This window comes from Oryza glaberrima, chromosome 9 (assembly GCF_000147395.1).
Source record: "Oryza glaberrima chromosome 9, OglaRS2, whole genome shotgun sequence".
NCBI lineage: Eukaryota > Viridiplantae > Streptophyta > Magnoliopsida > Poales > Poaceae > Oryza > Oryza glaberrima.
Genome location: NC_068334.1, coordinates 889,107 through 912,902, shown reverse-complemented (window position 1 = coordinate 912,902; position 23,796 = coordinate 889,107). Strand labels below are relative to the sequence as shown.

Genomic DNA, 23,796 nt, shown 5'->3' with positions numbered 1-23,796 from the left:
TTAATAAATAGTTATGCACACTTGAACAGGTTGGCACATGTTACCAATGAAAAACACAAAACGTTGCTGTAGATGCTGAAATTCTAAGCAACAGTCGCTGTTGGTTGTTTGCCATCGAAGTTCAGAGTCTTTAGATAGACGTCGACACAAACTGCTCTCTATTTAGTCAAAGCATCAACAGCACAGAATACACAATTGGCCAAAATATAGGGGCACAAGTTGCTGTAGTACATCAATAGACTCCTAACACAAACCAAACCAATGTAATCTTAGTGTTGTATCAACAAACAAAAAAGAAAAAAGGACAAGAAAATAAGCACTGCCCAAGCACCCAAAATCTCAACTTTCATCATCATTCTTGCAACTATACCCATGCAAGATCACAAAAGCACACCAGAAAGGACTTTACAAGACGCCATCCTTCGACAGATTTTTCCTTATATGCAGAAGGACAACAAGTATGACATCTCACCAGTTGATGAGTGCTGAAACATGAAGCATTGTGCTCAGTCAGTGCTTTCGCGAAGAACGGCCACTCCCTCCCTCGCTCACTCGCTAAATTTTCATCTCTAACATTCACACTCACTATATAGGCACAAGAAATTTACATCCAAAGACAGTCACCCTATGAACATATACTTTTTTTTTTCGATCCCGTGGCTAAGTAAAATCGAAGCACGAAGGAGATCTCCTGGAGCTTTTAGCTGCATTGTTACCCTTGTGGAGGTAGTTAGCTGTGTAAACCGTGTCAGTCCATGTGGAGACGAAGAAAAAAAAGAAAAGAAAAGCCTTTTTCACATCACTCTTTGAGGTCTCTGAGGAAGAAGCTGGGGTCTGGGTCGAGTCCTTGTCATCGTTTCGTCACTGTGTCGAATCATCTCGGACAATTTCCAGGGCTTTTGCCACTTCCACTTGAACTGCAGTAGCCACTGGTGGTGGCTTCTTTTCCATCTCCAAAGTTTTCCTGATTGCCCTGCTATTGAAACCTTCTTGCCAACAGGCAACTGTGCCATAGGAACCATCTGCATTGTACGTCACCAATTTTAAATACGAGAGAGGGAGATAGAACAAAGAGTATTTCAGGGGGGTAGAGATACCTTAAGATGTTGTTTGTTGAATGCAGGAACCCCTTTGCTGGGGCTATTTACAATTCCAGCAGAGTACTTCAGCTGCTTCTGTGCAGGCACCGCAACTGGTGACAATGGTGTGTTGGGGTCATCAGCAGAGTGCTTCACTGAACCATTTCCGTTTCCCTGTAAGATGCATAAAATTTCCATTAAGAACTATCACGATATCTGTTGAATATCTTGTACTCTTGTGACTATCAGTTAGGGATTCAAGTGACTCAATGTTTTTTTGTCAGTTCCATCTACTATACCCTATGATATGTTTTCTTCTTTTCGCCCTTTCAAGCAGGGCGTACGAGAGAATTTGAACATGGGTAATGGAGATGTTAAATACCCTCCTCACCACCAGATATTTGTTTTAGATGTTTAGGTAATCCTTTCATCATTCAACATTTTTTTCTACTGAGGGGTAATTGCTGTGAGCTCATAGAAACCATACTGGAGATGTAGTGGCAGTTACAGCTGCCTGCTCTCTTTGCTTAAGCTGCTTTTCCGTTTCCCTTCTACGTGATTCGCTGTGTCGAAGGATGGTCACAAGCTCTGTCATTTGCTCCTTCATTTCCTTGATCTCCATCTCTTTCTCCCTTACTTGGCATCTGATATTTCAACAGTGAAGGTTAGTTCCATGCTTTTGTACAAATGATCATTTTTACATGGTATCATAAAAACGGCTTTGCATTGTTCTTCCATTCACATTGTTGTCATGCTTTCAGGAAGAAATAAAGTTGCCCTTTGAGTTCAGAATTTTTTTTTGGTTATTCCTATTTTCAAATCAGTACCACACTCTTTTATTCGAATCAGTGCCATATTCTTAGCAAAATAACACTTACAGATTTTCAACTATTTAGAAAGAAAAAGTGAGATTTTTAGCTCTTTAGTAAAAATAATTTGTTTCCAGGTTCTGCAAATTGAGAAGTCCTACAAGGATGGATGCTAACCATACTATTAAATAATGAAGCCAAAAGAATAAATACCAACCTTGCATCTGCAGCAACGTTAAATATATACTGCAGTAAACTCTTTGCCTCTGCCATTGAACGCAACTGATTCCACCGACCACGCCCAGAGAATGCACGCTCTCTTTCTTCAGCTTCTGAGAGTTGAGAAGCCATAGCAACGAGAGTATTTGAAGATATTGTCACCATGCTTTCAAGTGATGCTATCCTAGCTTGTCTTGCATTTGGTGACAAAGTATTTGCCCTGAGAAACAAAATGCAGCAATACAAGCATAAATATTTGGATGTGCTGATTGCAAATTTTGAGAAAATATGAGAAATATAAAATACGGACCCAAATATAATAACCAGATTACAGACAGGGACATATTAAACGGTGCTCTTATATTTCTTAAACAGTTTGTGATAATATATGGATTAAAGATACTGTCCAGCTTAAAGGTACCTGAACTACAAAATAGAACTATGGGGATAACAGTTACCTAGAGTTTCCATTCTTCCCTCTGGGCGGACTAGCTGCACCAGACATGACATCTTCTTGTTTTAAAATGGCAAGCTCCTCACCAAGTGCAGAACGCCTTTAAAACCATTTAAATTAGTCATCATAATCATGCATTACATGAGGAATGATCTCTATAATTTACATTTGGGAAGGAAATAAAATGAATCACATACAATTGACTTTGCTTTTCATATTCGTTTCGAACTTCATGAACATGCACCATGACTTCCAAATCTTGCTCTAGCCATTTTTGCAATGATTTCTCAGTCATCTGCATTACAAAAAAAAGTATTCTCAAGGATATTTCCAAATAAGCAACTGATCTTTTTCTTTAAGTATGGAAAATAACTTACATGAGAGCCAGGAGAAGTACCATTCATGCCTGATGTGTTTGGAAGAAAGCAAAAAAAAAAAAAGAAAAAGAAGGAAGAGCTGTTAGATTGGGAGTATTAATTATAATGCGAAAAATGGTCGCAATGCGGAGAGAGGTACCTGAGTTGTCACGTCCTGATGATTTCCGAGCCTCTAGTAACTCTTTCAGCCTTTTGGTAGCCATCGCAGCTTCTTCAGTCTTCCTCTGCAAAACCTGCATAAAGATGCAAAACTTTGATATTTAATATTTTATAAATAGACATGATAATATGAGGGAAAAACTTACACGTAATTATATGAGCTAAGTAAGATATGAACTTTGACGAAAACTATGTCAGGGCAGCTAGTTACACATAAAGTGAAGCTTAGTATTTTAAGATAGTCCAAATAATGATAGTTTGGATAATGCCTACAATAAACTTATAATTTTTCCAAACTTTCACATTGACACTTTCTTTTCTTTGAAATACAATTCTACATAAGAAGCTTACCAACTTCTGCCGCTGATTAAGTGCTTGAAGTTTGTGGCGTTCATACTCATTTCGCCGCCCCTCTTTCCTCAACTGCATTCAGGAAACAGTAAGTGAGGTTTACTTCGCATAATGCTTACCACAAAAATAGTACAACAGAAACATTACATAAAAAGGGGTTAGAGATGAATCTCTAAGTAGATACGGTCACATCATTTTTACCCGTTCCTTGTTCTATATGAATTTAATTTAATGACATAGCAATTTTGCAGTTATTTGCTTTAACTGCATATTAAATTATTCATACCTGCAGGAGTTCCTTTTCACGGGTAGCCTTCCATTGCCGGAACTGTTCCGCTTCTTGTTTGATTTTATGTTGTAGTTGAACCTGATAATGGAACAAGGTTGGCAAAATTGTTATGACTTACGATAGTGTAAAATGTGATGCATTAGAACTTGACATGATGAGAAAGGGAAGACAACCTTCTGTGCCTTTATAGAATGAATTTCTTCCTGCAACTTCTTAGCAGCTTCATCACTCTTTTGCTTTTCCTTCAGAAGTTGAACTTGGTTCTCCTGCTTTTTCTTGAGGTCTAGAATCTGCAGGTCCAAGTCTTGTATGACCAACATGTACTGAACAACACGAACTGCATTCAAACAAATTATAAAGGTTTATTCACCTGTGCTTCAAGGGTTTTTAATTTTTGCAGCTGGGCATCTCGCAACTTGTGTGTTTGTCCATCAGCATTTAGACTTTCAACTTCAGCTAACAATCTGTCCCTTTCTTGCTGAAATTGTTCAGAACTTTCTCATAAGCAAAGGTTAGGAAAACACAACTGTTGGATGAGTGAATATGCTAATGGGAAGATTTTTTTTTTAAACAAACCTGTACAGCTCTTTTCTCTTCTTCAAGCTCCAAAAGTTTCTTTCCAAAGTGTTGTTTAAGTGCAACAGTGTCGGATCCATACATTTTCATCTCAGACTGCAAAGAAATTGAGAAAATTTAAGGTAGGTCTTGGCAAGCATGAGCAGATTAACAAGAGTAGCATGTCACTGCATGTACATTCAGTGAACCATTAAAAATAATGTTCATATCCACACTTCCATCATATTGAAATTAAAAATGGTACAACCAATGATCCTTGTAACTTCTTTGACAACACGTTTAACTGTCACCATGATGCAACATATGGAGATGAATTGAGTATCCAGAAAAATGAAGTTGCACAAGAAGCTTGATTGAGATATGTACAATCATATATCATCCAGGAACGAACATTAGCTCGTGTATTTGTTTAATCACCCCTAGAAGATTAAAACACATTGATTTATTTAAACGTTTTCTATATTACCTCCTTTTGCTCCAGTTGTCTGTTTAATTCATTCAACTCTTTGCCCATGCTATCCTGCAGCATTGTGTGTTCCCATTCTTTGGCCACTTCATCATCAATATCTTTAGGGCTGCCTGCTGGAGGTCCAGAATTATCGCAGAATAAGGAAATTATCAAGGAAAAATAAAATGAAAATAGTAGTCCACCATGTTCACTGCTTAGTCATGGCTTAAGATGGGACTGAATAAAATTTCTGAATGCCAACGAGATGAAATAATGAAGGTGCTAATAGATTACCTCTTACTGAGTCAGTCATGGGGACATCAAATGGTTCTGTACTTTGCAAGCTTCTTTTGAGCCCTTCACCTTTAGTGTAACCAGTTCCAATTTTCTGAAAGAGATAAAAATAGTTATATGCATGGTTTATCATATACCATTTCAAGCGCAATTGCGTGAAAACAATCCATAGTAGACAATGTCATGTTATGTCCCCTCTTTTATTTCCTTTGAGAGAAAAGGGAATCTATCATGAAAGAAGCCGTAGAAGAGTAAATTGTATGCTTGTTTTCAAATGTAAAATCTCCGAAAGCTTGCAGAAGAACTCATCAACATACTTGCAGTTCAGGTTCACAAGGATCAGTGTAACCATGGTTGCGAAGGTCATACAGTTCCCTGCAAAGGTCTTCATTTTTCTGTTCAAGCATTGAGATCCTTTCCCTGAGACCCTGAAAATGGAACCACTTGTTATTATACTCATACTGTTATTGTGAGTGAGTGTGCCTTATAGAACAAGATGGTCAAGGACACTGAGGATAGACGAGAAAAAGAATTTACCTGAACATCATCTAAGACAACTCCTCCTCGAGCTGAAACGAGTTCTGCTTGCAAGTATTCAATTTGCTGGCGCATCCTTTTAATCTCATCAGCAACAGGATTTCTATTTACCTGAAAATAGGAAAGTAAATATAGGGATGTCAAATAATCACCTTGACGGAACCAAACCAATTAATTAAAGAAACATAACGCAGATAAATGTCAGATACTTTTCTGACGAGACCATTTTAATGAACTTACAATTGGCTTATTCTGGATGTTACGAGCGCGGTTAGCATATTTCAAAGTGTTCAGTGTTTCTTCAGCATTGATATCTGCTGGACTAATACAGGCTGCAGGAGAAAAATATAGATCCATGTCAGTTGCATGTAATAGTAATATCAACCAAAACAGTTAGTGAAAATCAAGGTACATCCGAGTTTTCTTATTTATGAAAACAAATTAAATCATATGACAAGATGCATTTTTTTTTACCGAAGATAAAATGAATAGATCATCGTTTTATTTTTTTTATTTTAAACCCCAATTCTGGAACTTTGACAAGCATTATTTAGAAAAAATCCTAAATCATATAAAAATATGATTAAACAATCTCCAACCAAATGAATTACCTATCATTACAGTCTTGCTGTTTCCACCTAGAGAGTCCTATAATAATAAAATAGATATAAAACAGATTAGTTAGTAAAATGAAAGAAACTAAATGCAAAGATTCAAGTATCATATATGCTTAAATGTGAGCTGGCCCTACTTCTTGAACAGAGCTATGAATTCAATGCTTCTGTACAAAGGCCTGTGCACTTGGGTCAGAAGAATAATACCTGCAGAAGGCGAGTGAGTTTGCTGTCCCGGTAAGGAACATGAGCGCCTTCTTTCCTCTTTTTCTCATCACCGAGGGCACTGATGACATTGCCAAGAGCAAGAAGTCCTCTGTTGATATGAACACCTGATGACATGATACATAAATAAATTATACGGAGTATCTTGTTTCAAGACAAGATGGATGTTTGATTAAGGATTCAGATAGAACAAGCAACATGCCAAGTACCTTCCTTAAACCGAAGGCCATCAGAACCAGTTCTTTTAGCACGTTCTGATCCAGCAAGATCTACTAAGTGGAGTTTGGCACAGAGATAGTCTTCATTCATCTCTTCAATAGGCATTCCATCTAAAGTCATGATGGGATCTGCTTTGCGCATCTGCTCCAATGTGATTGTGAAGATGGCATGGGAACGACTATTACATGCCGAAACCAAAAGCATAAAGTTCATTAAAGTTTGTAGAATTTAGTAACGGAATATCAGGTAACCAATCTGATTGAATGTGTCCTAAAGCACTTGAGCAGAGAATTAATTACTTGAAACTAGACAAATAATTGGTTTCTCTTTTGAGGGTAGGACAATACATTGACTAATCCTGCAAAAAGGTCCTACACTAAACATAGAAGCAAGAAATCATCACAAACAGCTGTATCCTGCAAAGATTGCCAGTTTCTGACCATAATGATGCTAGTTTCTTGTCATCAATTATGGTTGATCGATGGACCTGCTTCCTCCTCTAAAAAAGGTAAAGGACGAATGATTAGGATAATGTTTGCTAACCTTGATTGGTTGTTCATGTTGGTACTTCCAGTTGCACGACTCAGAGATCCTTGCTCAAGGCATGCCGTCATTTCTTTCTGGGTAGTGACATGCACTTCGGTCGATCCTGCTAACGTTATGACCCCGTTCGACGCCTCCCGGATCTGAACAGGGGGTTTACCTGGAACCGACAACTTGGTTGCATGTCCATTTCCATTCTCAAGTTTGCCAACAGCAGCAGTAGCAGGATCAAGCAAATCCCTCACCTCTTCTTTCAGAATCTATCAAGAGAACGAGCACAATTGGATTCTCTACAATCCCACAAATGTTTGATTCATCCAGGAACAGGTAATTTACCTCAATAAACGAAACGCGCAGCTGGAACTCTACTTGGTTCTTGAGCTTGTCGATCTTGTCGAACAGCGTGGCCATGGCACGCGGGATAATCCCAATGTGTGAGCCCTCCTTGCAGGCCGTCCCCATGGTGTAGGTCTTCCCTGACCCAGTCTGTAAAAAGGAAGAGATGAAACAACCACCAAATCAATCAGCATTTTTCCAATCTCTTCTCTTCTTTTCCTTTTTTTTTCACAGAGGATGTGAAAAAACAAGAAAATGATCTAGCATCATGAGGCAGAAACAGCTGGAGAAGAAAAGCAACTAATAAGCAAGTGTGAAAAGAAAAGGAAAAGAAAAGAAAAGGGGATTAGCAGGCAGCAGCAGGAGGAGCAGGAGCAGGAGCACATGATGTGGTGCTGGCTTTTGCATCTTCCCCAACATGGTGGTCCATGGTGGCACATGGGGATGGGGATGGAGGCATATGATTGGATGGCAATGGCAATGGCGGACCTGGCCGTATGCGAGCACGGTGGCGTTGTAGCCCTGGAAGAGGCCGTCGACGAGCGGCGCCACGCACTCCTCGAACATGGCCGCCGACGGCGTGCCGGAGCTGCCGTACACATGGTCGAAGGTGAAGGAATGGCTCCCGATCTGAACCTGCAACAACAAAACCAATCAGCAACAACAAAACAAAGAAAGATATGCCCTTTTTTTTCACCCCCATCATCACCACCGCCACCACCGGTAAAAAGATTGATTTGGGAGAATGAAAGAAAGTAACTTTTCATCATCTCCCAAAGAAATGAAATTGGTGGGGAACCCAAGAAAGATCAACAAACAACAGTCTTATGGAGAGCAAACCATCTTACCAAAAGAATATGATACCTAAGCCAGATCTCATCATTCGAGTTTGTGTAATGGAGGATTAGATTAATTAAGGAACCTAATTAATCTTGCTGCGTTTTGTCTGAGAAAATGACTTAAGAAATCTTGATGGAAGAAAGAAAAGGAAGGGAAGGGAAGAATCCAACAAGGATGAGTGTTGGATGGACAAAACTGGAGAAAGAAAACCTGGGTGATAATTGCGTGATGCTGACAGAATTCCAGCCCCAGATAAAAGAAAGGGTATAGCATTAGCGTCATCAACATTGGACGCAACTTCACACCAAAAAATGAGGAACATTTGGCGCTGCCGACAGTGAAAAAAATATATACAATTTTATTCTGAAGAAGAAAAAAGGAGAAGGAAGACTCTAGAGCCTCATTTAATGATGATCAAAAGGGAAAGAAAACAAAACTAAGAGAAAGGGAAAGCGAACAGATGGGCATCTCTATCATTTCATAGGGAGCTAAAACAAGAAGCAAGCTAGATTCTCCATGAATTTTGACAAGTTTTTTTTTTTCTGAATTAGAGGACCAAAATTGGGGGAAACAACAAGTCCTCTTCTGAGCTCCTCTGTTCTTGTACTCAACAGAGAAAAACAGAGTCAGAGATTTTTCTTTCTTGACTTGGACAAAATATGTCTCCAATCTCTGAATTTAATTAAAAATTTCAGGTAATCTTAAAAGAACAATGCAGAGAACTTATCATATTGTTTGGATTTTCCCAGGAAATCACGTCCCCCCCAAAAAAAAATAAAATAAAAGAGAAATCCAGAAACAATTGACAGGATGAGAGTCAATCTAGTCTCTCTGAATTGGGACGTATAAACAAGAAAAAAGAAGCCAAATGAGTGAGTGATAAAAAGAGAAGAGAAGGAATACCTGCGGCTTGCCGGAGACGACGGAGACGCAGTCCTTACAGCCCTGAAGCTTCTCGTCGCCGATGAGCGGGCGGACATGGACGGCCACCTTGACGCAGCAATCCTCGCCGTGCTCCATCGTCATCTTCGCCACCGACCATACAACAGCCGATGCAGCACAGAATGCGAGGCGGAGCCAATAAGGAGGATTCTGATGAAGATGAGTGAAGCAAGGATTAAAGAAGAGCCCTCTTCCTCCTCCTCCTCCTGCTGCTGCTACTGCTACTGATGCTGCCACTTCATCATGGTTTCTTGGGTTGTACTGCAATCTCGCCGTGCAGTTGCAGTTGCAGGTGGAGTTGGGATTCAGACGGATGGATGGAGATTTTGGTGAGGTGCGGTGAAGAAACTTCCCTCACCCGCAATTCTGTAACAACTTCCACCACCACCAACACACTTGTTGAATCCTCCTCGATCTAACAGCAACAGCACCAGCACCAGCAGCTGCAGCTACAAATGCTGCTCTTGATCTTTGGATCTTGCTGGCTTCTTGGGCTCTTCTTAGGAGGAGGATGGAGCGAAGGATCCGGAGATGTTTGGTGGTGGGTGGAGAAATGGAAATGGAGGAGAAGAAGAGGAAGAAGAAGAAGGAAGAGGAGGAAGAAGAGTGTGTAGGTGGGGTGTGTCTTAGTTAATCTCCTTGTCCCTTTTCTTTCTTTCTTTCTTTCTTTCTTTCTTTTTCTGCTTTTGGTGAGTGAGTGGAGTGCTTACTGCTTATACTGCTGCATTTCTTACCTTACCACCACTGTCCCTGCAACAAGGACATGGCATCTTCTTGGTTGTTAGCTACTCCTACTACTAGAGTAGCAGCATTCCCCCCCTCTCTCTCTCTCTCTCTCATGTTCTTTCTTTCACCTCCCATTAACTAACTAGTCCCTGTGACAGTATGTGTGCACCTGGTAAATCCTAATCACCTGATTAAAAGTGGGTTTACTACTACCAAATTATGGATAGGTACATATTGAACTCTTGGTTGGGATTTTGAGTTTTCAAGGGGAAAAAAGTCTGAAGGTAAATGCAGTGACAGTATCCATGCTCATCAAGGCAATTCTAATCACCTGATTAAAGGTGGGGTTTAATACCAGATTATGGATAAGTACAAATCAATCTCTTGGTTGGAATTTTGAGTTTTCAAATAACAAATAATCTGCTGCTACTAAATGCAGCATGATAAAATCGCTGCTAAAATATCTCTCCTTTCATCCAAAGCCTTTATTGCAGCTTTACAAAAATTTTCAAGGCTGTTCAATGTAGTTAACAGAGATTTTTCCTCTTTTTCCCTTTAACATTGCTTTTTAAGTATTTTCCTTGATAAGGTGAAAGTGAAGGGTAAATTGCACTAGTGTACTAGTGCTAGAATCGCTAGAACAACTACAGTTAGAGTTAGGCTCAGCAGCATCTGATGATTCATTCACTGGGAGTGGATTGATTATTTTTTTCTATTTAGCTTACTGTTCATTTTCTTGGGTTCAGGGCCAGCCAGGAAACTGAACTGACTGCTACTGAAAGAAAGATGGACAAACACAAGATAAAACTAGGGGAAAATTAATAGGAGAAGACAAGCTACTACTATTACTAGTGCCACATTGTGTCAATTTTATACTAGTATAAGAATAATCACACTGTGTAGCAACAACAACAACAACATGGAGTAAAAACAATTAGCACTACCTGACAATTAATACTCTCAACAGCGTGTCAAGATCATTGCTCACATGTGTTTCCAATAGGAAAAAAGAAATCCGTTGAACATCTCTTACCAAAAATCTGTTGTCGACAACTGACTGAAATACAGTACTAGTACTGATACTCAAGTATACTTTCGGTAGTTCCAAAATTGCGAGTCATCATGTGTTTGCCTACCTTGTCAAATGTCACAGAATTAAACATGGATCCACAGACCAAATTAATGAGTTCTTTCTTTTTATTGACTGAGGGTGCGTTCTAGCCTGAGTTTGGCTTTTCCAACTTCCTCGTTTACCTTAAACGGTGTTTTTTTAAAAAAAAAGTTATATAGAAATTTCTTTAAAAAACAAATAAAATCATTTTTCATATTTTTAATACTTAATACTAAATTAATCTTTTGCATGTTGATAATTTCTTTAGCAGAAAAGCTGAGTCAAATGGAGAATCGTCCTATGGCATGAAATTTTTTTTTTTCACGCATTCGCTCACCTCGCCCCACAACATAACTGAAGTAAAGAAGAGAAATTGCTGTGACCACTGTAGTTGGAAAGCATGGAGTAACTGAAGATGGTCACTCATGGCCATTCATGAGGGATGTGTAAAATTTTGGTTGCAAGATGGGGGATAGACATTGGATCCGGACCACTATTGTTGACCCAAAATGAAGTAACCAGCTTCAATGCAATGCAAAGAAGACCCCAATTAACATGCAGACGTCATAGGGCAGCTGAAACAATAACTTGGAAGCTAAGGTGTCAATTCGGTTGTCTATTGGCATATGGGGGATGTCAGTGGATGCGTACATATGGGGAGGTTAAAAAGATTTGGTCCAGAATTACATGGCTAGTGAGCTGATGTTAACTCGTTACCTCCACTAACAGTGACTTAATGCATTGTTTATGCAAAGCTGGTGATGCCCCTCTCACAAACCCATTATCATATTGTTTGTGAAAAGAGCTTTCTTTCTTGTCAACAAATGGATGGTAGTTAGCCAATCTCATGTGGCTTCAAGAGCAATTTATTTTCTTTCTTTCTCTGCATTCTTATTTTATTTTCTTGTTTACACATCTTCTTCTTTTTTCCCTTTTTGCTGCTAAATTATTCAAGGGCAGAATTGTTGGTGAGATCTTGCAGTAAGGGCTAATTAACTATTGCTGACCTCACTGTTTCTTTCACCTTTTTCCCCCTTGCCACTTTGCACTTTTTTACATAAAATTTTTAATGAACCTAGTCACAACCATTACTTGGCATATGAATGTGGCTTGGGGACCACAGGTTTGTGCATTTATCAATTGTCCAACTAGGCACATGTGGACACTGGAAATTTCTCGGATCATAATTTCATAAGGTTATATGTAGTCTATGGTTTACATGTTACACGACCCACTTTTTCTGCTCAACTTAATTTATATATTCCTATAATATATATTTCTCTTTTGGGTGTTGGTTTTTTCTGCCAATATAATGCATCACATTAGTTTTGGTGGAACCCGTTTTCTTTCTTAGACGATACCAATACGAAAAACATATATACTTTCTCAAAGCTAGTCCACACACAATTTACACACAGAATGCAACTATCGAATTAACAAAGTATTTTTAGTGTACCCAGTTTTATTATTTTAATATATATACTAATATAAAAAAGTCTCACTCTCTTCTCTAAGTTCACTCACCAATTTACACACAAAACACTATGTTCTGTCCTATTGAATACATCCAACGGCCACATTTCTTCTCATGTCCTGCATTTCAAGTATTGATAACCATTATTACATCACTTCAATGTAATCTATTCCATCTTCTAATGAAAAGAGTAAATTAGAGTCATCAAATTGAAATCAAAACAAAAATTAGGTATTCCTCTCCTAGCCATCGCCATCACCTCTAAGCTCCTTATACAACTCATTGTTTTGCATGGCTACATACAGTTCCTTGGTTGTGTATTACAAAATGTTATTTTTTTTAATTCTAAGCCCCCTTCAGGGTGGAGGATAAGCAAAAGATTTTTGGAGGATTTTTTTCCATAAAGACCTCTTTGGTTCATAGAAAAAGATTAAAAAAAATCATAAGATTGCCCTCCTACGTACTGTCCAATTCCATAGGAAAATATGGGAATTTTCCTATTTTAAAAACCTTTTGAATTTTAAATTTTAAAAATAAAATCTTCTGAAACTTATTTCCAAAATTTGAACCTTTTTGTCATGTCACCCCGCTTGCGAAACAACACTACCACACCATCTACAATGGGCGTGGCAGCTTTGTTTTACCATGCCATCCAGCTAGAGTGGTAAAATAACACTGCCACGCAAGCCAGAGCGGCGTGGCCAAATAACAATGCTACTGTCAGCCAGGCTGTCATAGCAGCATTGTTTTTCCACATCAGTTTGACTAGCGTGGCCAAAAGGTTCAGATTTGAAAATAAGTTTAGGGAGAGTTTATCTTTAAAATAAAAAGGTTAAAATTAAAAATGAAAATATGCAAGAGGTTGGATCTCCTTAAAACTTTCTTTTGGTTCAATTTCAGGTGATTTTGATTTCTATATGATTGAAAAAAAACACGCCACTTTGATTATGTGCTTTTCATGTTCGTGTGTTTTTCCTATCATGTGCTCCAAAGAGGGCCTAAACCTTAATTACGCTATGATTGTAGTACTCCTAAGCCATTCTTTGTACTACCATGAATCATTTTATTTACTCAGTTCTAAATTCTAATACATACTAACATATGTCCAACTGTGCATTAGTTACATGTGATCCTAAACTTCATTAATCTTAATGCTTGCTTTACGATGTATTTCGGTAAAAATTAGAAATTTTAATATTGTTGTATTGCATCCCCAGATTTATAGAGTAGCTAATTAACTTAATTTGATGCCAAGATATGTCATTCTAAATTTATCTTTAGAGTATTTTTTTTAAAAAGTACATTTTTTTCATAACTACCAGTATGCTTCAATTTTAGCTACATTTCATAGAAGTGCAATGATAGTGTATGCTTTTATCATAAAACAACAACTTCGCTTCAATGACAGGTCTTGGCCCACTAGTTATACACATACGCAATAGTGATGATGTTACAAGTTGGGCCCATATGTCAGAGACATGTAGGGGATAAAAGTTGCAGTTTCTTGATAAAATTGTTTGCTATTATGGATGTTTTGTGAAATACTCACCTAAACTTGTAGCAGTGACGTAGGGGATGAAGTTGTAGTTTCTTGATAAAATTGTTTGCTATTACAAATGTTTTGTGAAATACCCACCTAAACTTGTAGCAGTTATAGTTTTGGCCACATAGTTGTAATTTGTGGATTTTGTTCTAATCTTTATATATTGTTGTTCAATGTAATCATAGCCTGATCCAGAAAGAAAATAATATAATTTTGTCTAATTGTAATGAGAGAATACATTATATATAACTGAGTTTGTCCGAGTTTAATAATTTACCACCGATATTTTCTCTTTCTATAATATACCGACGACTTTATCAATTGTTCTATAACACGTCATTGGGCCGGGCCTTCTTTTGAACAGTGCCAAAAATAACCTTATGGACATACAAGGTCAATTTATCTCATTAGAGTTTTTCAAAAAATATGAAAATTTTCATGTGGTCTCCTTAAACAACATGGACATTTGTATATAAGTTTTAAGTTTTTTGCATTTATATTTTTTAAAATATAATTTATCAGCTATATGTTATATAAAATACTTTTTTGTGTTGTTTTTTAAATGTTTTTCATACGCTACATAAGATTTTTTATGCTATTATATTTTGTGTAAGTAAATTATCTCCCATATACCACATAAAAATATTTTTTCTAAAAAATTAAATATACCAGAAAAATCTTGAAACTTATATAAAAAATTATCACGTTATGTAAGGAGGTCTCGTAGTTTTTTTTTATAATTTTTTGAACCTCATATCTCTAATAGTACTTTGGGGTTTTTTTTTAAAAGGACTAGCCTAATGGTATATCTTAGAATATATATTGATAAAGTTACTAGTATATTCTAGAAAAGGATAATATCAGTAGCAAATCGTTAAACTGAACAAACTTAGTGGCATAGAGAATTGAACTAGAACAAACTTAGTGGCATAGAGTAAGGGACTCTGTCTTCGATAAAATAATGTGTACTACTAGCTTCTGACCTGTTTGAAAAAGTTCTCAGTTTGGTCCATTCAGAGGAGCAGAGCAAATTCATAATGTAAGTTTTATGGTAGCCGAAACATTTAATATTGCATTAGTTTAACTAATGCTTCCTATCTATATATTAGAAATACAAATTACTATTCCGTTCTTTTTAACTATCAAGAGATTTGATAATTTAATGTCACACTCGGAGTTTCCCCTTTTCTATAGTTTCTAATTTACCAATAAATTATCTATAGAAATTAATTTGGTTAACCAGGAGAAAAACCTAATTAACAATGTATTTAATAATCAGAAATATCAGGGAGAATTTTTTTGAATTCTCTTTGAATATTCAGAGCATCGGAATAAATGTTAATTTATTTTGTGAGGAGTTGAATTAACAATAATTTTCCTCTCCCGCCTTTGGTCGTGAACCATGCCCAGTCCAGTATTCTCTTTCCGTCCGCGGTTCCGTTTTGTATAACGAGCCGAGTCCGAGTCAGTTTCCGGTTCCGTTTCCGTTCTTTTCCTAAAATAGCACCGCATTTCTTTTCCGAGTTGGGAAAGTCCTAATCCTAATCCAACTCCATTCCCCCTCTCCCTCTTGGCCGCCCCCCTTAACCCAAGTCAGCCTCCCCTCCTCTCCTGTTGTCGCGCCCCTAGCCGGCCCCACCTCCCTCTTAATTCTACCCTATATAAGCTATTATATCCCCCTAATTTTCTTCACAAATTTATTTGTGCCCAAACCCAAGCCGCCACCACCTCCCGTGCCCTAGCCGCCGCCGGCCGCCTCCCGCCATTGCCGTCATCGCCGTTGTGTCGCCGGTATTCCGATCTCCCTCTCTATTGGTGTGTTTACCGCTGCAACCATCAATTTATCTATTTAATCTATTCCGTTTGTTTCTCATCTAGCGTCACCGTTGTTTTCATGTGTTGCCGCCAGACCACCGTTGTCGTCTCCTCCTCGCCGATCGTCTCGGTTTGGTGAGGAATTTTCCTGTGATCTCCTAGTTTAGGTTTTATTTTTCCTAGCGTTATCGTCGTAACCCTAATTGTTTATCCCGCAAAACCCTAGCATTGCCGTCGCGTCCGCCGCTGCCGGTCGTGCCTTGCCGTGCCGCTGCCCTGCACCGCGCCGCTGCCGCCGCACTGCTCTGCCACGCGCCGCAGCCACCGCCTCGCTGTGCCACAGCCGCCGCCACCGTGCGCCGCCGCTGCCCTAGCCGCTGCCGTACGCCGGCCAGCTGCATGCCGAGCCGCTGCCGTGTGCTGCCCTAGCCGAGCTGAGCCGCTGCCGCGTCTCGTCGTGCCACTGCTGCGTCTCGTCAAACCAAGTCACTGTCTCTACTGAATGCTTGGTAGCCGAGTCACAAAGCCGTAGGTGCATCCCTAAACTCCTACTGGCCTATTGTTTGCTATATCGAGTCTTTGCCGTAAACCGTGTCTAGTTTACCAGTTTAGCCGTAGTCGTTCTGAGCCGCCGGTTCCGTTCACCGGTTCGGTTGACCATTTGGATGGTCCCGTGTCATGAAGTATTGGCTCGTTGAGTCGCTAATTCGCGAGGCTTGCTTACCGGAGGTATATTTCCATTGATCTATTTATTTATGGGCATTAATATGTAATAAATGAATAAGGTTTTTTGGTTATTAGTAATAACGTAGCTCATATTGTAAAATTCATAACTAAATAATCTGAGCTCCGTTTTAACCCATTCAAGTTGAAGTGAATCCGGTAAAATGTATGAAATCCATTAAAAATGGTTTCTTTTGCTGTTTCAGTAGCCTTATTGCTTGTATTTCATGTATGCTTTGTTTGTCATTTAGATTCCATCAGTTCTGGTGATCCAGTTTATTTCAAAATGGTTGCCGAGGTTTCGTCAGATCAAGAGCAACGTAGTTCATACATACAAGATTGATCATTATTTTAGAATGTCATGTGGGATGGATGCCTATTGTACTTAACCTGCTGAATATCTTATGCCATTGATAACTTGGGCTACAATTGACTAGATGATTGGTTTAGGAATGCTTATTAGCCATGCTTATATCAATTAGCTCGCAATGGGATTCATTATAATTTAGTCCTTAATTATATTATGATGGACTACCATAGTTATGGTTTAATTAAACTAAAATATGCTATATGGTGGGTTGTGGATGCATGGTTTCGAAAGTCGTGTCCATGACAATTAAGGACTGGTTCTCGAGAATCCCAGGAAGATATACTCGTACTTACCATAGGCCAGCATGGGCTTCAGGCTAAATCTAGAGTATAACTTAACTTAGCTGACATACCATGGCAAGGGTAGAGGCGATGGTGCAGTTCGGACCTGGATATTAGTCTATGTTGTTTCTGGATTTACCTAGGCACGAGAGGGAACTGCCCAACTTGGCACAAGGAGGGGGTGAAACCTGAGGTGGGTATGTTCGATTAGGGAGGGTTATATAATGGGTTTTGTCACGATTTCCCCCTTTGCAGTATCGTGGTGGTACTTTGAGGCATGGTAATATGTGTGGAATCGTGTCTTGTGGGTAAATTTGTACACCTCTGATCAGAGTTAAAACTATTCGAATAGATGTGCCCGTAGTTATTGGAATAGCTGTGCCTGCAGTTATTGGGCGGTCAACCAGCTCACTGTGATTAGTCCCACTATAATAATATGACTTTTTGAATTTGTGTAGTTCATGTGGTTTGGTTGGGCCTGTTGCAACGGGGTTTTAGCGTTGGGCAGTGATGATTTAATATTGGTTAATTACATATACTATTTTACTTATTCAAATTATGATTTATAAATGCTGCTTCTACTGCAAATATCCAATGAGCCATTCCTTTGTGAATATCTTACATCATACCTTCCCTTTGGTATGACTTGTTGGGTACGATATTTTTCCCCACCCCAGAGGCAGAGATTGGTTCAGATGGTGAGTTTTTTGAGGATTGAGCTTGTTCCGGATGTTTAGGATGCCTGTGGATTATGGAGGAAGCTACATTTTGGTTGTGTCTATTAGAAGTTTTGCTTATTTCCGCTGCATTTGTAAGATTTATTTATTATTTTTATAAGACGTGGATCTGTGTATGAATTTGTTGTTTGTATACTCTGGCTGGTCCTGGACAGGATTTTAATACACATTCAAATTTGGGTTAGCTCAATGATGGTCCATGATCTTAGAAGGAATGATCCACTTTCATTTACTCGGATGATCCCATGTATCATTTCAAAAGTGTCAATTAAAGCAAAGTGGCAAAGAAAGTGTCAAATTATCAAATTTCTCCTACTTGCGCCACTGGACGTCAATGTTGTGTTCAATACATGTACTGCTTGCTCATTACATTTCTTAATTTTCGAGAGTACATCTCTCATATAATCGCTAGAAAAAATAAAAAATATATAGAATAATATATATTGAAGTACTTTATATACCAGCCTACTAATATCAGTACCATATGATAAATCAAAATATATTTGTGTGTATAAGTGATAAATGTTTTAAAACGTTTAATTGCATGCACTCAATAACTTCAAGGAAACAAAAATAATAGTGCCTAATAAGCCAAAGAAAACACCAAAATTTAAATTTTTGAACTTGAAGTTGATTTTAAGATATTTTCAACGCGATTTTTTAAGTGTTGACTTTTAAGTCGATACGAATAAATGTGTAAAAGTTTTACTTGTAAATTAATTTTTATTCCGGCTTATTAGGGAATATGGCCACCTATGAGGCTCATAGACATCAAGCGATCTCGGTTAAGATCATTAATTCAGACAAACGCACTAGTATTGCGAGGGTTTCGGATGTATTTAATCTTGAAAACTTCTAATGTACTAACCTTCAACTTGTACAATAATGCTAATGTTTTGATTTGACCATCTTATGAGCACCAGGTTGCTAAAAGAAGTACAATAATGCTAAATGTTTTGATTTTGGAGCATCATATGCACATAAAGTTCCTAAAAGGATCATGAGAGAGATAGTAAATTTGTGATGGATAATTAGCATTTCCATATAGATAAGGTCAACCTATCCAGAGGTAGATTTCATTCCAGTCCTCTGTACCGTGCACACATATTTATTTGCTCCTATGTAAATTAATCTACACAACGATTAATTAATTGACATTCACCATATTAACTAGGCTATGAAGTCACGCATTCGCGTGACTCTAACCAACCTAATATACATTGTCAAAAATTGTAAAAGAAAATCATAAAATGTTAACTAAATAACCAATCACAACATTCAACCTGTTAATTTCTCTAGTGACTTGCTCATTTCAATCAATCGTAATCTTCTGTCATTTAATTTTACCTATTTTTTAATACCCATGTTGAATCCTAAACATCTTACATATTGGGAAGGCAGTACAATGCAACCATTTCGAGAAATGAAAGATATATCAAATTGAGGGCTTATATGTAAAATGAATTTTATAGAAGGATCAAATTAAAAAATTGCATTGACATTTGGACCCGGTCTCTCCTCACCGATTTCTCTTATTTGGATTTGGAATCTAGAAGTCTCGTGAAGATTTGCTAACACCTCTGTTTTGTAATCTATGTTCATCCAACGGTGTATGTCATTTCACTGTTAGCATCCAATGGTTAATACTATTTTGAAGACGTGGCACATCCTTTGATGCATTGTGGGATTTACACTTGTACAAAAAGATCAGCTAGGCCAGGTATATAGAGTATGTTTTTTTAATCATCGAATCCGATTGGCACCTTCTGTGCCTAACCTCCACAAATTAACTCCGATGATTTCATAAGGAGATTGAGACATAACTAATTGTGCATGCAAGATACTCCATCTATTTTACAAACAGATGCCAGTTTAGGATGTACGCATTTTGCAGTACCTATAGTACGTCACTGCCGGTTCAAGTTCAAGTCCGGAGCGTCGCTCCCACCCCAGGGGCGACTGGACAGCGACACAACCCCACCACCGCCGCTACCCTCGCCCCTCCCCTCCGCCTCGCCGCCGCCCGAGCAGCCGTCGGCAAAGCCATACGATAGCAAGGACAGCAGCGGCGGGGCGCTCTTCTTCTTCTTCCCCAAGAGCGGCGCTAAGGTTGGGGCACCGATGCGGCATGGGGCGCGAAGACAGTGGCGCCGGCCTGCCCGGCCGGCTGGCAAGGTGAAGGAGGTAGGGTGGAGGAGGCGGCGGCGGGGCAGAGGATGTAGTGGCAGTGGAGGGGTGAAGGAGGCGGAGTTGGCGGCGGGGCAGAGGTCGTGGCGGTGGGCTCGCCGGCGCAGAGCGACACCGGATCTAGCTCCCCCAGCGCCGGATCCGATGCTTCACACCTGATCTGGCCTCCCCTGTGCTCCCCCGCATAGCTGGCACACGGGAGGAGGACGTAGTGGGACAGGAAGGAGGTGACCGGCGACGGGGAAGGAGGAGCTGCCGGCTACGACGCTTGCTGGTGGCGACAGTGAGGGCGGTGCATGGTGGTGCGGCGGCGGGCGAGGCCCGAATCCGCGATCGATGGAGGCGCATGCGAAGCCCATGCGATGGCGGCGGCAACGGCTGGCGTGACAGTGGCAGCGCGGCGCGGCGCGGCGCGCGTGAGGAGGTAAGGCCGGCGCGGTGGCGGCGGTTTGCAGCCAGCAGAGGCCGGCATGGTGGCGGCGGTACACGGCAGGCGGAGTCCGGCACGGTGGCGGTGGGGTGATGGCTTGTGGCGGGTTTGAGTGGGGCGGCGGCGGTTCTGGTCGTGGTGGCAGTGGCATCATGGTGACTCCTCCGCGGCGGTGATGATGTCTACTCTACAGCGGCGGTTGCCGGTGGACAGGACGCGTGCGGCGGGCATTTCGGCAGAGGAGGCATGGACGACCACGGGCGGCTAGCCAGGGAGGTGTGGCAGATGACCGCATTTGGCCGGCACGGCAGTGGCGGGAGGAGTGCTCAGAGGCTAGCTCGGCGCGTAGAGGCACGACCGATGGTGGCGGAGATCGGCATGGCGCGAGGAGGCGTGGCCAGTGGTGGGAGACCGGCTTGGCGCGATGAGGCGCGGCCGGCAATGGATGAGGCTAGCCTGGCGCGGTGAGGCATGGGCGGCGGCGGAGGAGGCCGGCACGGTGCGACGAGGCGCGGCCGGCGGTGATGGAGGCGGGCACGGTGCGAGGAGGATCTGCTGGTGGGTGCAGTGCGATCTACAGCGCACGAAGGCCAGCCGGTAGAGGGCACCGGTGCAGTGGTCGCACATGTCGGCAGAGGTTGGACGGTGGTGGAGCATCGGGGCACCCGCCGTGGACTCGTAGGTGGTGAGCGGCGGGTGAGAACCTAGCCCGGCCTCGGCCGGGCCGGCAGCGATGATGCTTGAAGCGTCATTCCCCTCCTGAGGGCATTGTCGTGCCGTCTCATCCTTCATGTGTGGATGCCAGGTGAAAGCCCAGCGTCGGTTCTCTTTGAGACCTTCACGGACGGCAGCGGCGGTGTTTTCCATTGCTTCTCTCCTTGGAGACGTCGTTTAGGCATGCCCTAGCCAAAACCCCCCAACCAATCGGTGCAAGCTCACTCTAAATTTCATCCTGTGGCGGCGTTCTAGTCTCTACAAGTTGGCCACGTCGGAGGGCCTAGGGGGAGAGGTGTTCCATTCTTCTCTTTCGCCCTCTCTCCTTAACTCCTGAAGACTTGGATAGAGCAGGGCTTTGTGTTGATAGTAAGGGTTGGGTTTTGGGCGATCTCAGCCGTTTTCTTTGTTGGCCTAGCAGCGGTCGGTCACGCTTAGCGGTGGCTGGTCCAGTGCTAGGCCTCTCCTTGTTCTGTGTGTTGAAGCTGTTGATGTGTGAGTGGTGGTATACTTTTTTCTTTTTCCTGGTTACGATCTTACGGGGTTATAATCTTGTAATTTTTCTTCTACTGTATCATATCAATAGAACTTCGCACCGTCTTGCATCTTGTACGAGTTGTTCAAATAAAAGTTCAAGTCCGGACCACCCAATGTCTTAAAAAACAGTCCAGACCATTGAAATCCCTGCTAGCTCATTGCCCGTCGGTCACTGGACCAGTAGGGATGTTTAGCATCATTGCCGGTTCATGGCTTATTGGCAGGAAAATTCCCTCCAATGCCATGAACCTGCAGTAAGGGTTGGCTCACGTTAAACCGGTAGTGATGAATAGGAAGGGATTGCTCTTTCTGTACGAGTGAGTAGCCAAAACTTAAAATCCTAAATCACTAATATATGAAAAACTAATAAGATTTGTTTTGTGAAAATAGTATCAGTGAATTTTATATGAAAAGTACTTTAATGTAGCTATATTTTTCATAAATTGAATTTAAAAAAGAATAATTAAAAACATGTCGATGTCCTAAACGATAGGTAAAAAAGAAGGAATGGAATGTCACTCGCTGGACCCTTGAAAGCAGCAGCCGGTAGAATTAAGGAGCAAGGAAAGAATCTCAAAGGTAGGGTGTGTGCGCATGTGGAGGGTAAACCTAACCTAAGGCAATATGCAGCCAGTGTGTCCACTGACAAGTGACAACTGTAGTCTGTAGAGTAGTAAAGTGTAGTAGTGACAGTGTAGAGGAGGCATATATGATGGGCTGGCAAATGACCTTACTTTCCTTAAAGCTGCAAAGCACCGGCTTGCATGAATGAACCGATCGATTTGGCTTCGGAGATGGATGGATCATGCAAGCAAATGCAAGTGCTGCTGGCTGCAATAGTGAAATGCAAGCTCTGGACTGAGCACTCTTCTGATATCCACTCCCTCAATAAAATAAAATAAAAGAAAAGAAAAGAAAAGAAAATAAATGGACAGCTAAGATGCAAGCAAGGTCGGTCAAGAGAAGCTATGAAGCAAGCAAGTTAAGCAACCACAGGCAACTGCATGCACTATACAACCCATACACACCCAACATGCACATGACCACTAAATATGCCATGACCCAGCATGACCCCCTCCCTCACATGCAAGGGGGGATTTTGGATGCATTGTCCCCCACCCTAATTAAAATTAGGTTGTATTAATTGGGCTCCAACAATTAACCCCTTACTAACTCACAAAATCAAAAAAACAAAAACATGGAGAAAACAGAACAGATAGACCAACTTAATTTGCCTTTGCAAATTAAAGTCACTAAAAGTGCCTAAATTAACAACTACTCCACTGGATTTACATGCAAGTCTTGTGTGTATATATATTTATCATTATTTATCACACACACACACACACACACACACACACACACACATATATATATATATATATATATATATATATATATATATATATTCTGAAATATATATAAATATATTGCTCCACATTTCTCAGCATGTACACTAGCTAATTAATAATCAATGATCCTACAAGTAGCCACTTGTATGTACTACTAACAATCATGTGCGTGGCCTCTAGTTACTTGAGTGCTTGGACAAGGCCATTGTGTGCGTGTACAATCGAGGAATTAAGACCAAACAAGAGCAGCATATGAACATGATATAATGCACAATGTGCCAGAACAGTGATGTGGACTTGAATTGGCCTATGTTCAACAGCATGGCCCATTGAAACAGACTCGGGTCGTGCATTTCCGAGACAAATATTATGCATCAATGTTTTGTGTTTAATCGGTCGAATTTGCTTTGATGCACAACTACTTAGAGAGCAGTTGTCCAACTGAATGATGACTGATAATGATTTTTTTTTATATAGTGTAATTC

The 23,796-nt window shown here is 40.5% G+C and overlaps 1 protein-coding gene across 2 annotated transcripts; it reads right to left on the bottom strand.

Annotated features, from left to right (window-relative positions):
* Positions 1 to 141: 141 nt before the first annotated feature.
* Positions 142 to 10,116, bottom strand: LOC127784308 (kinesin-like protein KIN-4A). Of its 2 annotated transcripts, none has more exons than XM_052311525.1 (25): positions 9,273 to 10,116; positions 8,019 to 8,165; positions 7,530 to 7,679; positions 7,194 to 7,453; positions 6,641 to 6,828; positions 6,414 to 6,538; positions 6,204 to 6,240; positions 5,833 to 5,924; positions 5,593 to 5,703; positions 5,373 to 5,483; positions 5,056 to 5,149; positions 4,780 to 4,892; positions 4,314 to 4,409; positions 4,108 to 4,215; positions 3,911 to 4,027; positions 3,735 to 3,815; positions 3,449 to 3,520; positions 3,078 to 3,171; positions 2,939 to 2,967; positions 2,759 to 2,856; positions 2,566 to 2,661; positions 2,106 to 2,327; positions 1,567 to 1,723; positions 1,098 to 1,253; positions 142 to 1,022 (listed from the first exon to the last, which is right to left on the bottom strand). In XM_052311525.1, the coding sequence occupies exons 1-25, from the start codon at positions 9,393 to 9,395 to the stop codon at positions 795 to 797; spliced, it is 3,105 nt and encodes a 1,034-aa protein (XP_052167485.1). In that variant the 5' UTR covers positions 9,396 to 10,116; the 3' UTR covers positions 142 to 794. The 2 variants fall into 2 exon arrangements, with proteins under 2 accessions (XP_052167485.1, XP_052167484.1); XM_052311524.1 differs by having other exon boundaries at positions 4,780 to 4,895; positions 9,273 to 10,115.
* Between the last annotated feature and the right edge of the window lie 13,680 nt (positions 10,117 to 23,796).